The sequence below is a fragment of the Lepisosteus oculatus genome, chromosome 14, assembly GCF_040954835.1.
Source record: "Lepisosteus oculatus isolate fLepOcu1 chromosome 14, fLepOcu1.hap2, whole genome shotgun sequence".
Lineage (NCBI taxonomy): Eukaryota > Metazoa > Chordata > Actinopteri > Semionotiformes > Lepisosteidae > Lepisosteus > Lepisosteus oculatus.
In genome coordinates, this window is record NC_090709.1 from 37,414,349 (window position 1) to 37,432,938 (window position 18,590).

Below are 18,590 nucleotides of genomic sequence, written 5' to 3' on the forward strand. Positions count from 1 at the left end.
ATTAGAATATAGTTCAGAAAGAATCATCTCTGTTCAATATTATATAGTTCAGTCACTCTATTATAAATATATTATTGTATCATAGTATTATAATATATATATACTATAGTATTATATTATGTTGTATTATAGTCCAGAAATATCATATTATAATTAAATAATAATAATATATTATATATATTATAATATATAATATAATATATAATACATATTATAATATTATAATATTAATGTAATATATAATAATACAGTCCAGACACATTCATCTGTGTTAGAACTATTTTATTAAGACAGACTCATCTGTTATAAATTTATTAGTATGCAGTTCAGACAGAAACATCTCTGTTCTATATTACAAAGTTCATGTAAATTTATCTAATTTCTTCTTATTATTTTTCAGATGGATTAATCTCTTTTATGTATAATTTTCATTCAGACAGACTAAGCAGTGTTATTATAAGTGTCTAGTTCAGTCTTTGTATTTATCAATAGTTTGCAGAGAGCGGATAAACAGATCAGGATTATTATTAATACTTAGAATTTCTGCTTTGGGATTAACTATCATTTAAAAATAAAAACAATAACAATAGACTCACATTTCACCCGATACTAGAACTCGGGGAAAATTAAGATATCAGACCCCTGAAGATTTAGCCCCTGTAATCGCTCCGCAGGAAAGAGAGACAGCGGGGACTCCCACAAGATGGCGGACCCAGCCCGGACTGCATTCCCCACAAGGCAGTGCGGCGGAAGACGCCCCCTCTCCCTTTCGCATTTCCCTGTCACCTGACCGTCTGGCGCAAGGTGATTGGTCAGAAGGAAGTTTAAAAACCAGGAAGCGAGGGTCTTCGAGTGGAGTGTCCAGAACAGCTCTATAGAAGTGTAAGCTATGTAATTATTAATGATTAATGATTAATTAATATTATGTGGGGGGGGGGGGGGAGACAGGGAATTCTAGATCAAAGAGAGCAGCAGGGTGATCAGAAAGCTCAAGATAAGAACTTTAAGATAAGAAGTGAGAAACAACATTTTCAGTGACAGAGTCCGGGCTGTGACCTTTGTTGCCGACTGAGCTAGAAACCCCTTCGCTAAACAGGAAGTGGGGAATCGAGGGGAACTGCAGTCCCAGTTTCTCACACTGGTTATTCAATCTTCGGAACCAGATTAATTCATTGCCAGAATCGCAACATTTCACAAATTCTTTATTAAGCACAAACTCGTGAGTGAAAGTGCTGTAAATCACCATGTTGCTGCAAACCCCTGGGCTCACCACAGGCAAGAGTGACCCTTCCTGCTCACTAGTCCCTGTCACGACTGATGGGGCGGAGCGGAGGCTCTGTGGCTCAGGATCTGCGCCTGTGACTGGAAGGTTGCCGGTTCAAATCCCGCGGCCGTCAGAGGAATCCTACTCCGTTGGGCGCCTGAGCAAGGCCCTTCACCCCAACTGCTCCAGGGGCGCTGTACAATGGCTGATCCTGCACTCTGACCCCCAGATTCTCTCTCCCTGTCTGTGTGGCTCATGGAGAGCAAGTTGGGGTATGTGAAAAGACACATTCCTAATGCAAGAAATTGTATAGGGCCAATAAAGTGATCTCATCTCTTATTTAATATGATGTGATTTCCGAGTCTGGGTGACTGGAGACTGAGCTGTTCTGCTTCCTATGGTCATATATACGGGTTTTTCACATGAAACTCTGTTGAGCAGTATTTCTCACGTTGTGAACGCATGTATGTACACAGAGGTCCCCCGGTGTCCCAGATGGTGCGTAATTGCGCATCAATCAAAACCCAGAGTGTCCGGAAAGAATAATTAGCTCACTGATACGTTTATGGAGGGGTTGTGAACATTTTCAGAAGTCGAGGTCTTTAAAATACGTTTGATTTGAAGGCGGTCTGGGTTTCCCTTGCGAAGATACGGACACAAGAATATTCCTGCGTGATCAAAAAAATGGCATCAAAACGACATAGTGAAGCCTGTGAAAACATCAAGTGTTCTTGTAACTCTAGGAGGTTTCGTGAAAACGCCAAAGGCGGGCCCAAACCGTTCTCGAATTTCAAGCTAACTTTACCGCGGTGTCCTTTGTGCACATTGACACAGTGCTGTGCACTGCTGGACAGGGAAAAAGTCGAATTCCTGACAAAACAAAAAATTGTGCCTCTCCAAAAGTAACTCTCATCTATTCTACAGACTCTCATCCAATAGTACATGAGCATGGTTTTGCCAGATAACCTTCTTTGCAGGTGTTGCTGTGCTTTATAAGACCACTTCCTGTTCCCAGACTGGTGCAAACTTCAAAACTACCTCAGATCTACTCTGCAGACCCTCGGCTCATAGAAAATCACCATGGGTTTGTCGGGAAAACGTGAGACCACATTGGCAAAGACACTTCTCTGACACACCCATGTGGAGCAACAACAGAGGCGACTCCAGCACATACTGAAACTGGCCTCGAGCCCAGAGGTCAAGGTCTGTCACAGGTCTATGTCAGGAATCAGGAATCCTGCCCAGCCAATCGGGGGCTTCTCGGCAACAGAGCAGATTATTATTGCAGTTTGTTTTCTCAGATGATGGGAATTGATTAATCATTAATCTTCACATAATTCTGGCCAGGCTATAGCAGAGATAAGATGTCTGAATCAAGGGGAATTCAGACTCCACTGAGTCTCACCCTGCGGTCTGTGTGGGTCCTGATGCCCCAGTATAGTGATGGGGACACTGTACTGTAAACGGGCGCCGTCCTGCGGATGAGACGTCAGACCGAGGTCCTGACTCTCAGTTCAGGAGAATTGTGACCCTTCCTGCTCACTAGTCCCTGTCACGACTGATGTAACGTGATATCCGAGCGAAGAAGTGCAGGTTCTGCAGCAGACATTTCACTGCAGAAACATCCCAGGAGCCGGAATTGAAATGTCTGCAGCTGCGTGCCGTTTCCGCACATAAAGCTGTCCCGTGAGCAGTTTGACTTTGAGATCAGAAGTGTGATTCTTCTTTCCACGTAGAAAATATGACCGAGACCTGGCGACCACGGACTGAAGGGACGAGTGAAGGTTAATTCCATGCTGTGCGTCTGCTGCTGTTCTAATGATCACAAACTGCAGGAGCTCTGGGTCAGAACATTTCAGTGGATCTGATCAGAACCTTAATAAACTGAGCACAGTAACATCAAATGATCACTTTTATCTGTCTCGAACTAGTTCCCGACAATTTCATGTTAGATTTCTATTAAAGAACAGCGTTTGTGCTCAAATATACCAGTCAAGTGGATGTGACAACTAATGCGATACTCAATAGCAGCTCCATGAACATGTATCGTATTACAGTGGCTTTTATTCCCATTGATAAAATAGATTCATACGGAGATCCTTTGGACAGATAAGCAAACACATCGCTATTTGGGTTTTCGGTGTAGACTATATTTGTGTCTGCACAAGTCTCGCGCACTTGTAGGCACTACATTGGTCGCACTTCATCTGTGGAAAGACATTTTAACCGAGCTCCGAAAGAGAGAAACAGGGCGACAGTGGCTCAGGAGACAAAAGCGCAGGCTCCTTAGAGGAACGACCAAAGATGCAGAGAAATTAAGACCGTTTAGGACCCCTTTCGGCAATGTCGATCACTCGGAGGTCTCCAGCTCTGCCCCCGGAGAGACCCATCCAGTAGGTTTCAAAGGTCATTAAAATCATCAGAACTCCTTTGACACTCACAAAAGTCAGGCATTTTAGAGATGATCTGGAACAAAATCATAACATCCTCCCTCCCACAGTTCAGTTAATTGATTAAAATAACTGAATAATTGATCGCTTACCTAAGTGCCTTTCAGGGTGTTGAAGAAAGAACAGGTTTGCGGGTGACCAACAGGACGGGCTGCTCTGTCTCTCTCCAGATTCTTTCAGAAGTGCCTCCTTCCTTCTTTGATATAAAAGTTTTATGGGTGAGCTCAGTGATAAGTCATCTTCACCTGTGAAATCTGTCACTTTCACTTTCTGGAGGCGTTTGTTGAGGTGTAATTGGTCTGTTCCTGGGGTGGAGCTGCTGTCTGAGGGGAGGGGTGCTGTCTGTGCTCTCGTCCGGATTATTGTAATTAACAATATCAGAACTTCTCACCCAGGAGATCCTGTGCTGTATCCTCACAGCCCTTCAGATGCAGAGATTTTAACAGTCTGCAGAGCACAGTGCTCTGTGACAATCAGAACTGCATCAGAACTGCGCCCTCCCCAGCTGCTCTCACTGTCTGCAGACGAGGTGAGGAGATCTCTGCTAAAAGTGAACACACGCAAGGCTGCAGGACCCGACGGCATACCCAGTCGCGTCCTCAGAGCCTGCGCCAATCAACTGGAGGGTGTATTCACAGACATTTTCAACATGTATCCGGCCCAAGCCGTAGTCCCCACCTGCTTCAAGACAACCACCATCATCCCAATACCGAAGGAAACCCCAGTGACATGTCTTAATGACTACCGACCAGTGGCACTTACACCCGTCATCATGAAGTGCTTCGAGAGGCTGGTCATGAAGCACATTAAGGACACCATTCCGAACACACTGGACCCGTACCAGTTTGCCTACCGGTCCAACAGATCCACAGGTGACGCAATCTCCATTGCCACACACACGGCCCTATCCCATCTGGACAAAAGAACACATACACAAGACTACTATTCATCGACTTCAGCTCAGCTTTTAACACAATCATCCCAGAGAAACTTGTCAAGAAACTCAGTGCGCTGGGTCTCAACACCACCCTCTGTAACTGGATTCGGGACTTTCTGACAGGGAGACCTCAGGCTGTCAGGCTTGGAAACCACACCTCCAGCACACTAACTCTGAACACTGGGGTCCCCCAGGGGTGTGTGCTTAGTCCATTGCTCTACTCCCTCTACACCCACGACTGTAAGGCTAAACACAACACAGACTCCATCATCAAGTTTGCCGATGACACCACAGTTGTAGGTCTGATCACAGACAATGATGAGAGGGCCTACAGGGAGGAGGTCAATCTCCTTACAATGTGGTGTGATGACAACAACCTCACCCTCAACGTCAGCAAAACCAAGGAGCTGATTGTTGATTTCAGGAAACTGCAAACCGGACATGGCCCTATCCACATCAACGGGACTGAAGTGGAAAGGGTCAGTAACTTTAAATTCCTTGGTGTCCATATCACCGAGGACCTCACATGGTCTCTCAACACCACCTGTCTGATCAAGAAAGTGCCACAGCGCCTGTACTTCCTAAGACGATTGAAGAAGGCTAAGATATGTCCCCAGATCCTCACTAACTTTTACAGATGCACTACAGAAAGCGCACTGACACTGTGGTATGGCAACTGCAGTGCTGCTGACCGCAGAGCCCTACAGCGGGTGGTGAAAACTGCCCAGTCCATCACTGGGGCTGCCCTCCCATCTATCCAGGACATTTATGACAGACGGTGCTTGAGGAAAGCTCTGAGCATCATCAGAGACTCCACACACCCCAGCTACAGACTGTATGACCCTCTACCATCTGGAAAAGGGTACCAGAGCATTCGGACCCGGACTACCAGACTCAGAGACAGTTTTTACACCCGCACTATTAAATTCCCAGCCTCTCTCACTCTCTCCTCACCTCTCACCTATGATCTGAACCTCACAGTGCCTTCTTCCTTCCTTTCTTTCTTACCAAAAACCCAAACACACATTGAAAATCTACCTCTACCATACATGTCAAAAGCTCACTCCCCATAATTTCTATCCCTTTATTTTATTCTGTTGATGCATATTTTTGCACATAACCTGTTACCTTTTTGTTGTTTTGCACATTGCCTGTTGTTGTTTTTTTTGCACATCGTCTGTTGTTGTTTTTTGCACACTGCCTATTGTCTCTGTCTTTCTTTTGCTATACAATTGTATTGTTGTTGTTGTTGTTGTTTTGTTTTTTTTTCTCTTTGTTCTACTTATGTCCGAGAGCTAGCTAAATAGCATTTCGTTATACCATGTATATGAGTGTAATGACAATAAGCTTGAACTTGAACAAACTGTAGCAGCTGTATGACTGTTTCAGCTGCGTCTTTGGCGTCCCCTAGTGGCAGCACTGCTGTTACTGCAGCCCCTTCATGAGACGAGGAGGTCTCCAGTGTCTCCAGTGTTCGGACGCATCATTATTTTGTTACGTGATTTGTTATTTCAGGCTCCGGGTTCGTGAGGTAGTATCTTGACTTTTTATTAAATTGAAGCCAGCGGTTATGAGTCTGAGTCCAGTCAGATACTGGATAATGTTTATGTTCTCTAACTATACTGTAGAACCGAGGTCCTGACTCTCTGTGATCATTAACAATCCCAGGGTGACTCTTGAGAAGAGTAGAGGTGTTACCCCTGTGTCCTGGTCAAATTACCCCCCTGGTCTTTACCCATCATGGCCTCCTAATAACCTCCCTCTCTGAACTGGCTTCATCACTCTGCTCTCCTCCCCACTGAGAGCTGGTGTGTGGGGAGAGGACTGGAGCATCATCCAGGTGGGGCTGCACACTGGTGGCGGTAGTGGGATCCCCGTGACCTGTAAAGAGCCGCACACTGGTGGCGGTGGTGGGATCCCCCGTTACCTGCAAAAAGCACTTTGATGGTGAGCGTCCAGATAAATAATAATAATAATAATAATGATAAGAATTATTATTATTAATGTTTACAAGATACTGATGTATGTGTATCTAGTATGCAAGATGACAGAGGAATCTGTTCTTGAAATAAATGAACAAGCACCAGACTGTGGTGATATTTGTTCCATCAGTGCTGCCTTTATATACCACTCGACCTACATGAAGCTCTGATAACATTCACAGTGGTGAAAATATGACCGTTGTAGAAACCACGAAAAATTCGAGCCTGAAGTGTTTGTTCGTCCAGCCAAGCTTTATTGTATGCATACAAGGAACTACAATAAGCACCATAATAGTTCTAGTACCGATTGCAGCTCCAAGTGGATATGGTCCTACAGAACTTAAATATAAGTCCCCCCCCCTCCTCCTCCCTCCTGTCTTTGATGTAACTGAAGGAAATAGAAACCTTCCTTTGTCATCAGGAGTCTAGTGTAAACATTCACCATTTATGGTAAGTACAGGGGGAGGAAAAGCCTTTGTGATCAAGCAGGCGCGATGATTACAGTTCAGGCTTCATCACCGTCAATGTGTCCATATATGCTTTCTCTCCTGAGGTTCAGCTTCAGCTGTGACTGAATTTAGCCAGAGGAGGATCTTATCAAAACTGAGGGAAGTGGTTGTCGGATCCTGAGGTAAAAGCGGCTGTATCTGCCGCTATCTACCGTATCTAGTTTAGGCGTGTGTGTCAGATGTGTGTGTGCGCTGAACTGTACGATGTAGGGGTACAGTGTGACCCAGACTGGACTGGAGGGGTACAGTGTGACCCAGACTGGACCAGTGATCTATGGACTGGAGGGGTACAGTGTGACCCAGACTGGACTGGAGGGGTACAGTGTGACAGACTGGACCAGTGATCTCTGGACTGGAGGGGTACAGTGTGACCCAGACTGGACCACTGATCTCTGGACTCTAGAGTTAGAATCTGACAGGCTTGTTCTCTGCTCCTTTTCCATTTTTGGTACAGAACATTACTGTGTCCAATAATTCATCTCATAAGCAATGCAGAGTTATTTCCTGGATCTCTGTGACACGGACTGTTCTCTCATTCAAGCCTACCTGTGTAACTCAAGCTGCTCCGTGACTCACAGTGGTGTTGAGTTTCCTGTAGTGGGTGGAGGGAGGGAGGAGTCAGAGAGACTGGAGGGAAACACAGAGACCGAGAGAGAAGCAGGAACGAGAGGCCGAGAGAAATCATGTCCTCCTTTTTGCTTTCCTCCCCGAATCCTGGTAAGTGACTCTCACTCCTGAACAGCTCCGCTGTCTCCCTGCTCCCTGTCTCCAGCCAGCAGGATTACTGATCTCTGTTAATCTCGCGCTGCAGACTAGAGTGTACTTTCACAGTTACTTTCAGTTACTCAGGAAATTGTACCGCAGAGCTGAAATTCAGCACAAAGCTCTGCTTGAGGTCTCACAGAGAGCCTACAGCCCACACCCAACCCGACAAAACAAATTTCTTTCGGCTACTCTCGGAGTTACAGTGCGGTCTGTTAAGTATTTGGACAGTGACACAATTTTTGCTGTTTTGGCTCTGTACTCCAGCACATTGGAGTTGAAATAAAACAACCTACGAGGTTAAAGTGCAGAATGTCAGCTTTCATTCGAGGGCTTTGACGTCTTTATTGGGTGAACCATACGGGAATCACAGCCCTTTTTATACATCGTCCCCCCATTTCAGGAGACCAAAAGTAATTGGACTTTAACATGATCTTAAATAAAATTTGGCTTGTTTGCAAATCCTTTGCAGTCGATGACTGGCTGAAGCTGGGTATCTTTCCTGCTGATGCTCTGCCAGGCCTGTAATGCAGCCATTTTCAGTTCCTGCTTGTTTTGGGGGCTTTGTGCTTTCTGTCGTGTCTTCAGTAAGTGAAATGCAGCCTCAGTGGGATTCAGGTCGGGCGATTGACTTGGCCAGTCCAGAGCATCCCACTTTTTGGCCCTGAAAAACTCCATAGTTGCTTTAGCAGGGGTCACTGTCCTGCTGCAAGGTGAAGAGCCATCCAATGAGTTTTGAAGCATTTGGTTGGACCTGAGCAGATAAGCTGCTTCTGTACACTTCAGAATTCATCCTGCTGCTGCCGTCTGCAGTCACATCATCAATAAAGACAAGTGAGCCAGTTCCACTGGCAGCCACACATGTCCAATCCAGGACACCACCTCCACCATGTTCCACAGATGAGGCGGTCTGCTTTGGATCGTGAGCAGCTCCATTTTTTCTCCACACTTTTGTATTTCCTTCACTCTGGTACACGTTCATCTTCATCTCATCTGTCCATAAGGCTTTGTCCCAGATCTCTACAGGCTGTATTATACATTTTAGCAAACTGTAACCTGGCCTTCCTGTTCTTAAAGCTTAGCAGTGGTTTGCATCTTGTGGTGAACCCTCTGAGGTTATGCTGGTGTATTCTTCTCTTTATGGTCATCTTGGACACATCCATGCCTACATCCTGGAGAGTGTTCCTGATCTGTTCAGCGGTCGAACAGGGTTTTTTCTTCACGATGGAAAGTATTCTTCGGTCATCCACTACTGTGGTCTCCCGTGGTCTACCACATCGTTTGCTATTGCTGAGCTCACCAGTGCGTTCTTGCTTCTTAACAGTGTACCAAACAGTTGATTTTGACACACTATGGCACACACTGGCTATGTCTCTGATTGATTCTGATTTTACAGCCTCATGATGGCCCACTTTCCTGGCATTGCCAATTCCTAATGCCCCAGTATAGTGAGGGGGACACTGGACTTTAAACAGGAGCTGTTCTTCGGATGAGACGTAAAACCGAGGTCCTGACTCTCTGTGGTCATTAAAAATCCCAGGGTGTCTCTCGAGAAGAGTAGGGGTGTTACCACGGTGTCCTGACCAAATTTCCCATTGGCCCTTACCAATCATGGCCTCCTAATAACCCCCATCTATGAATTGGCTTCATTACTCTGCTCTCCTCCCCACTGATATCTGATGAGTGGTGAGCATTCTGGTGCACTATGGCTGCCGTCACATCATCCAGGTGGGGCTGCACACTGGTGGTGGTGGAGGGGATCCCCATTACCTGTAAAGCGCTTTGAGTGGAGTGTCCAGAAAAGCGCTATATAAGTGTAAGCAATTATTATAATTATTATTATTCTGTGGTCCTCATGTTGAGAGACAACAGACTCCAGATGCAGATGTCTCTTAGATTTTAGATAAAGTTTCTGACACTTGGGAGAGTAAACACTTCTAGCTTCAAAGCAGAGAGGATGTTTGCTGAGGTCTGAGGGGTTCCTTCAGCCAAAAGAATACCCAACAATTGTAAAATTCACTGTAGAATACCTACTGTAGGTTAGTTGTGGGTTAATGATTATCAATGATATCAATGAGCAGTACAGGAACATACAACATAATATCACTGTAAGAGCACAGAGGAAGAAAGAGAAGCCCCCACAGTCCAGAGATCACCAGTCCAGTCTGAATTTCCTTACAAAAAGTATGGACTTTGCATTTTTCCTGCTTTAATGACTTATTAACTGGCATTTCAACAACAAATATTATTTGCCTCTAGTATTGCAGTAAATTTAAGTTTTGTTCTCCCACAACTCCACGTTTTGTTCATGTGAATCACAGTATCTCAGCTGAGTAACCAATTCCTTGAGTTTGGAGAGAAGCAATTGATTGGATCAAGGATAAGGTCATACTAGTGAGGGACTGGGCGGTACTTTCTGCACAGATTGAGTGGAATTGATCTGTGCAGATGAGCTGTCAGGAGTGTCCCAGCTCTAACTGTGCTCTTCCTCTCTGACAGGGGTGAGAGTCCCAGCTGCAAGAACACAGGAGATGCAGACTGATTCCCATGAGGCACCACAGCATCTCTCGGAGATCAGGATCGTGTTGCTGGGGGGACGATGGTCTGGGAAGAGCTCAGCAGGAAACACCATCCTGGGCAGAGAGGAGTTTGACACTGAGAAAGGAACTGAGGAGTGTGTAAAGAGACAGGGTGAAGTAGCTGGGAGGCAGATCACTGTGGTCGACACTCCAGATTGGTGCCCCTCTCTTCAGCTCTACTCTGTACTCTTTGAAGAGGAGTCTCCTGTACAGACCACTCTAGAGTGGATTAAAGAGGTGATAAAACCCGGTGTGTCTCTGTGTTACCCAGGACCCCATACTCTCCTCCTGGTGATTAATCTGGACTCCGTCAATGCCTGGAGATCAGTGAAGATACACCTGGAGCTTCTCAGTGAGAGAGTGTGGAGACACACAATAGTGCTGTTCACCTGGGGGGACAGACTGAGAGACACAACCATTGAGCAGCACATTGAGAGAGGAGGGAAGGAGCTCCAGTGTCTGGTGGAGAAGTGTGGGAACAGGTATCATGTTCTCAACAAGAACAGGGGCGACCACACTCAGGTCACACAGCTGCTGGAGAAGATAGAGCATATGGTGGCAGGAAAGAGTCACTGTTGTTATGAGATTGAGGAAAAGGATGAGAGTGAGGAAAAGGATTTACAGGAGATGGAAGACAGGTTCAGGACTTTGGGAATAAGGAGGAGACAGAGGATAGAGAAACTACTGCAGAAGACACTGGGACCCCAACTGCTTCCCAAGAGTGAGTTCATGTTCTCTCTCTGATAGGGGTCACACATCTCAGTACAGTCAGTTAACTACAGAGATATTAAACAGGGTCAAAAACACAGTTCTTACCTGTAAACAGCGAGTGTGTAAATTTGAACATCCTTGTACACAAACTATTCCAGACCTCACAACAATTAACCTTTTTTTTCACAGTGATTGTTGCTACACGTAATGCTATTAGAAAAACAAAGGTTGTTTGATGTTGATTTATATGGTATAAGCATATCTAACAACTCTTTATACATTCTAATCTTATTATAAGAACTAATTTCTCATAAAAATGAGTGTAAGTAGGGTTTGTGTTATGAGTTCACTCCTTACCAGATGGCTGAACTCCTAAACTTAAAAAGTGACAGATACTCATGGAAGATGTGTGTATGGTTGTATGTGTTTGTCAATGTGATGTAAAAGATGAGGGGAGGAGTGTTGTCAGTTGTGAAGAGTGTGGAAATTTCACGAGTCACATAACTAGAGACTCATCTGGACAGAGCAACCTGTACCCATACTGTCAGACAGTATCTTAAATTATCATTGAGTCTACAGTCATTCTAGTCATGCTACAGTTTTTATTTGCAGTACCTGCAAACTGTTTTTCATTGTTTTTAACTTTTAAGAATGATGGTTTTGTGTTTTGATTGAATTGATTGGGTCAAGGATGTGAAAGGACTCAAGTCTCTATACAGTCATACTGCCCCCTTGTGGAGGTGAGGGACTGGGCGGTACTTTCTGATGGAGTGGAATTGATCTGTGCAGTTGAGCTGTCAGGAGTGTCCCAGCCCTAACTGTGCTCTTCCTCTCTGACAGGGGTGAGAGTCCCAGCTGCAGGAACACAGGAGATGCAGACTGATTCCCATGAGGCACCACAGCATCTCTCGGAGATCAGGATCGTGTTGCTGGGGGGACGATGGTCTGGGAAGAGCTCAGCAGGAAACACCATCCTGGGCAGAGAGGAGTTTGAGACTAAGGGAGTAACTAAGGAGTGTGTGAAGAGACAGGGAGAAGTAGCTGGGAGGCAGATTACTGTGGTTGACACTCCAGACTGGAATCTCTCTCCTTCCCTGTACTTAGATTGCTCTGAAGAGGAGTCTCTAACAATCACTCTAGAATGGATTAAGAAAGTAACTGAATCCAGTCTGTCTCTGTGTCCCCCAGGACCCCACGCTCTCCTCCTGGTGATTAATCTGCACTTGTTCACAGACTGGAGATCAGTGAAGATACATCTGGAACTTCTCAGTGAGAGAGTCTGGAGACACACAATAGTGCTGTTCACCTGGGGGGACAGACTGAGAGACACAACCATTGAGCAGCACATTGAGGGAGGAGGAGAGGAGCTCCAGTGTCTGGTGGAGAAGTGTGGGAACAGGTATCATGTTCTCAACAACAAGAACAGGGGCGACCACACTCAGGTTACAGAGCTGCTGGAGAAGATAGAGCACATGGTGGCAGGAAAGAGTGACTGTTGTTATGAGATTGAGGAAAAGGATTTACAGGAGATGGAAGAGAGGTTCAGGACTTTGGGAATAAGGCAGAGACAGAGGATGGAAGAGCTACTGCAGAAGACACTGGGACCCCAACTGCTTCCCAAGAGTGAGTTCATATTCTCTCTCTGATAGGGGGTCACAGCTCAGTACACTACAGAGATATTAAACAGGGTCAAATACACAGTTCTTACCAGCTCTTGCCTGTAATCAGCGAGTGTGTAAATTTGAATATCCTCACACTCAAACTTTTCTAGATCTTATAGCAATTTAACTGAATTTCACAGTGGATGTTGCTACAAGTAATGCTTTTAGGAAAACAAAGTTTCAAGTAGTTGTTAATGTTTGTGTCACATGTGTAGCTCAAAAAGCTATTTAAATTCTAATGTAATTGTAATAACAAGTTGTTCAAAGGAATGTGTGGAAATAGGGTTTCTGATCTGAATTCATTCCTAGCCATAGGGCTGAACTAAACCAAACAAGTGACACACAGATATTCATGGAAGATGTTTGTCTAGTTGTGTTTGTCAATGTGATGCAAAAGATGAGGGAAGGAGTGTTGTCAGTGGTGAAGAGTGTGGAAATTTCAGGAGTCACATGACTAGAGACTCATCTGGACAGAGCAACCTGTACCCATACTGTCAGACAGTATCTTAAATTATCATTGAGTCTACAGTCATTTTAGACACGTTACAATTCTATTTAATTTACCATTAACTGTGTAGCGGCAATGCTTGTTACTAAGACAGAATTAAGTGTTGCGGTGCTTTCCCAAATGAGGCCCCATCTCTCTCTTCATCTCTGTGGTGCAGCCACAGAGAAGCTATTCATGCAGGCTGATTTAAAGATGTTTTCTTTTGATAAGAGACAGCTCCCAAAGGGGGATGCATTTAGCTAAGCCTGGCTATCATGATCAATGGTCATCCGTTGGCGCCTAAAAGTCTGCAAGATTCCAAGGGAGAGCCTCATCCAAGTGGTTTACAACCCCAAAGTCAGAGGGCATGGTTACTCATCATCAACCAATCAGGGACTGGTAGGGCCGAGTAACCCACGTGGGTCTCTGATGCCCATGAAACTTTCAGCCAATGCACGAGCTGAAGTTCCTCCAGGTAAAAATAGGCAACACAGAGGGCCTGAGACTATTCTAAAGAGAATTCAAAGGAGAATTCCAGTGCAGGACGGCCGAGGAGCCATTCTCAGGACATTCTCGCAGCGCGCCTCCTGACCATCCTGAGACTCAGCCCTGACAACCACGGAACGGCCAGTGTGTCCGAGTGCCAGAACTTTCCTTTGTTCTAAGAGTCGAGAGCGGAGGTTGCCAGAGAGTAACCAGAGGATCCACCCGAGGTTAGCATCAGCAGCAGGCCTCGTGAACAGGTCAGAACTGTGGACAGCTGAATCACTTTTCAGAACTAGCGCTTCATCAGGAACGAACCGGTCCTCTTCCTGACTTGCTGGGATCCAGTCATCTTTTCTCCTGAGCACAAACTTTGCTAGTTAAAGACAACACTAACTAGCCGGTCAGTGAGCATCAGCAGCGCAATGTCGCAAGCCGCACAGCACAGCCTGGCACGGAGCCAGAGAGCGCGGATTGGACAGCAACAGCCTGCAACTGTTTCTTTGTGCCCGCAGGAGATCTGAATCCCCAGAGATTGGATGAGTATTCAACTTCACTGCATCACAGCTCGAGAATTCAATTGTTATTCCAACCAGTTGATATCAATTTAATTCCTAAGAGTTATGTACTTGTTTTGAGTATCTAATGTAGAAGTTGTGACCAAGTTCATTTACGAAACGGTCTAAATGAATGATATACTGAACGTATGTCCTCTTGATATGTGTAACTCTTCGTAACTGACTGAATATATACCTTTTGTATTCTGATAACCCTCTCGATAAGATCTGTTAGGTTTACATGCATATTCTATGTATTAATAAATGTATCCTCGTGTATTAGTACCTGTGTGTGTGTGTTGTTTGAGTTATATCACATTGTTGGATTCTAAGACCATTAAAAGAATCATTTTATGATTTACTGCTACAATTAATAATTGTCCCAGTAAATGCCCAAACCCCTACAGAACTGGTGCCTCATGAGAGCACACTACAACTGCAGACTGTTTCTCATTGTTTTAACTTTTAAGAATGATGGGTTTGTGTTTTGATTGAATTGATTGTGTCAAGGATGTGAAAGGACTCAAGTCTCTATAAGGTCATACTGCCCCCTTGTGGAGGTGAGGGACTGGGCGGTACTTTCTGATTGAGTGGAATTGATCTGTGCAGCTGAGCTGTCAGGAGTGTTCCAGCTCTAACTGTGCTCTTCCTCTCTGACAGGGGTGAGAGTCCCAGCTGCAAGAACACAGGAGATGCAGACTGATTCCCATGAGGCACCACAGCATCTCTCGGAGATCAGGATCGTGTTGCTGGGGGGACGATGGTCTGGGAAGAGCTCAGCAGGAAACACCATCCTGGGCAGAGAGGAGTTTGACACTGAGGGAGAACCTCAGGAGTGTGAGAAGAGACAGGGTGAAGTAGCTGGGAGGCAAATCACTGTGGTCGACACTCCAGGCTGGGATGTGTGGCTGATGAGGAATGATCCACAGCAGATCAGACAGGAAATCGTGAAGATTGTATCTCTGTGTCCCCCAGGACCCCACACTCTCCTCCTGGTGATTAATCTGAACTCACAAACAGAATGGAGATCAGTGAAGGAACATCTGGAGCTTCTCAGTGAGAGAGTCTGGAGACACACAATAGTGCTGTGCACTTGGGGGGACAGACTGAGAGACACAACCATTGAGAGAAGAGGGAAGGAGCTCCAGTGTCTGGTGGAGACGTGTGGGAACAGGTATCATGTTCTCAACAACAAGAACAGGGGCGACCGCACTCAGGTCACAGAGCTGCTGGAGAAGATAGAGGACATGGTGGCAGGAAAGAGTGACTGTTGTTATGAGATTGAGGAAAAGGATTTACAGGAGATGGAAGAGAAGTTCAGGACTGTGGGAATAAGGAGGAGACAGAGGATAGAGAAACTACTGCACAAGACACTGGGACCCCAACGGCTTCCCAAGAGTGAGTTCATGTTCTCTCTCTGATAGGGGTCACACACCTCAGTACAGTCAGTTAACTACAGAGATATTAAACAGGGTCAAAAACACAGTTCTTACCAGCTCTTGCCTGTAAACAGCGAGTGTGTAAATTTGAACATCCTCACACTCAAACTTTTCTAGATCTTATAGCAATTTAACTGAATTTCACAGTGGATGTTGCTACAAGTAATGCTTTTAGGAAAACAAAGTTTCAAGTAGCTGTTAATGTTTGTGTCACATGTGTAGCTCAAAAAGCTATTTAAATTCTAATGTAATTGTAATAACAAGTTGTTCAAAGGAATGTATGGAAATAGGGTTTCTGATCTGAATTCATTCCTAGCCATAGGGCTGAACTAAACCATACTTGTCACGAATGTCTGAAGGGACAAACCGTGGAATGGCAGGAGAGCAATAAAAGACCCGATACGTAGCAGCGAGACGAGGGTTAGTCCGAGCTCAGTTGCTCAGGAAATGCCTGATAGAAACCTATGCCCTCAGGTAGCGGACGTGGGGAGACCTGGTGCTAGACGGGTTTCAGGACATCCGAACCTCAATGCTGAGCGAGGAGCAGAGCAGACACAGGAACAGGACAGAAGAGCAGCGCCCTCTAGGTGTACTGGGCGTGTTAAAACTAGTGACGCACAGATACTCATGGAAGATGTGTGTATAGTTGTGTTTGTCAATGTGATGTAAAAGATGAGGAGTGTTGTCAGTGGTGAACAGTGTGGAAATTTCAGGAGTCACATGACTAGACTCATCTGGACAGAGCAACCTGTACCCATACTGTCAGACAGTATCTTAAATTATCATTGAGTCTACAGTCATTCTAGTCATGCTACAGTTTTTATTTGCAGTACCTGCAAACTGTTTTTCATTGTTTTTAACTTTTAAGAATGATGGTTTTGTGTTTTGATTGAATTGATTGGGTCAAGGATGTGAAAGGACTCAAGTCTCTATACAGTCATACTGCCCCCTTGTGGAGGTGAGGGACTGGGCGGTACTTTCTGATGGAGTGGAATTGATCTGTGCAGTTGAGCTGTCAGGAGTGTCCCAGCCCTAACTGTGCTCTTCCTCTCTGACAGGGGTGAGAGTCCCAGCTGCAGGAACACAGGAGAGGCAGACTGATTCCCATGAGGCACTACAGCATCTCTCAGAGATCAGGATCGTGTTGCTGGGGGGACGATGGTCTGGGAAGAGCTCAGCAGGAAACACCATCCTGGGCAGAGAGGAGTTTGAGACTAAGGGAGTAACTAAGGAGTGTGTGAAGAGACAGGGTGAAGTAGCTGGGAGGCAGATCACTGTGATCGACACTCCAGGCTGGGATGTGTGGCTGATGAGGAATGATCCACAGCAGATCAGACAGGAAATTGTAAAAATCGTGTCTCTGTGTCCCCCAGGACCCCACACTCTCCTCCTGGTGATTAATCTGGACTCATACACAGATTGGGGATCAGTGAAGTTACATCTGCAGCTTCTCAGTGAGAGAGTGTGGAGACACACAATAGTGCTGTGCACTTGGGGGGACAGACTGAGAGACACAACCATTGAGCTGCACATTGAGGGAGGAGGGAAGGAGCTCCAGTGGCTGGTGGAGAAGTGTGGGAACAGGTATCATGTTCTCAACAACAAGAACAGGGGCGAGCGCACTCAGGTCACAGAGCTGCTGGAGAAGATAGAGGACATGGTGGCAGGAAAGAGTGACTGTTGTTATGAGATTGAGGAAAAGGATTTACAGGAGATGGAAGAGAAGTTCAGGACTGTGGGAATAAGGAGGAGACAGAGGATAGAGAAACTACTGCGCAAGACACTGGGACCCCAACGGCTTCCCAAGAGTGAGTTCATGTTCTCTCTCTGATAGGGGGTCACAGCTCAGTACAGTCAGTTAACTACAGAGATATTAAACAGGGTCAAAAACACAGTTCTTACCTGTAAACAGCGAGTGTGTAAATTTGAACATCTTCACTCTCAAACTTTTCTAGATCTTATAGCAATTTAACTGAATTTCACAGTGGATGTTGCTACAAGTAATGCTTTTAGGAAAACAAAGTTTCAAGTAGTTGTTAATGTTTGTGTCACATGTGTAGCTCAAAAAGCTATTTAAATTCTAATGTAATTGTAATAACAAGTTGTTCAAAGGAATGTGTGGAAATAGGGTTTCTGATCTGAATTCATTCCTAGCCATAGGGCTGAACTAAACCAAACAAGTGACACACAGATACTCATGGAAGATGTTTGTCTAGTTGTGTTTGTTAATGTAATGCAAAAGATGAGGGAAGGAGTGTTGTCAGTGTGGAAATTTCAGGAGTCACATGACTAGAGACTCATCTGGACAGAGCAACCTGTACCCATATTGTACCCATACTGTCAGACAGTATCTAAAATTATAGTCTACAGTCATTTTAGACAGGTTACAATTCTATTTAATTTACCATTAACTGCAAACTCAAGTCTATATACAGTCATACTGCCCCCTTGTATAACCAGACACAGAGAGGAGCTCCAGTGTCTGGTGGAGAAGTGTGGGAACAGGTATCATGTTCTCAACAACAAGAACAGGGACGACCACACTCAGGTCACAGAGCTGCTGGAGAAGATAGAGGACATGGTGGCAGGAAAGAGTGATCGTTACTATGAGCTTGATAAGAAGGTTTTAGAGGTGATGGCACAGAGGAGGTGGGCAGATATCTGATGGAATAGTGAGTTTGTATTGGGATCTATGAGATCACTGACCCTCTCTCTGTACGACACACTGACACACTGCTCTCTCTCCTACATCACCGACCCTCTGGTCTT

At 45.3% G+C, this 18,590-nt stretch overlaps 1 protein-coding gene across 8 annotated transcripts in view; it reads left to right on the forward strand.

The window, feature by feature from the left end:
* The window catches only part of LOC102691721 (uncharacterized), a 53,638-nt gene that overhangs the window by 27,978 nt on the left and 7,070 nt on the right, over window positions 1–18,590 (forward strand). For 3 of the 8 annotated variants that reach the window (XM_069199063.1, XM_069199069.1, XM_069199061.1), the window contains exons 3-7: window positions 675–882; window positions 10,404–11,204; window positions 12,035–12,817; window positions 15,043–15,780; window positions 16,880–17,629. In XM_069199063.1, coding sequence (XP_069055164.1) covers window positions 10,436–11,204; window positions 12,035–12,817; window positions 15,043–15,780; window positions 16,880–17,629 — 3,040 coding nt within the window. In that variant the 5' untranslated portion in view covers window positions 675–882; window positions 10,404–10,435. Of the gene's footprint in view, window positions 1–674; window positions 883–10,403; window positions 11,205–12,034; window positions 12,818–15,042; window positions 15,781–16,879; window positions 17,630–18,590 lie in introns of those variants that run through there. The other 5 variants (XM_069199064.1, XM_069199062.1, XM_069199066.1 and 2 more) reach the window with 4 other exon arrangements.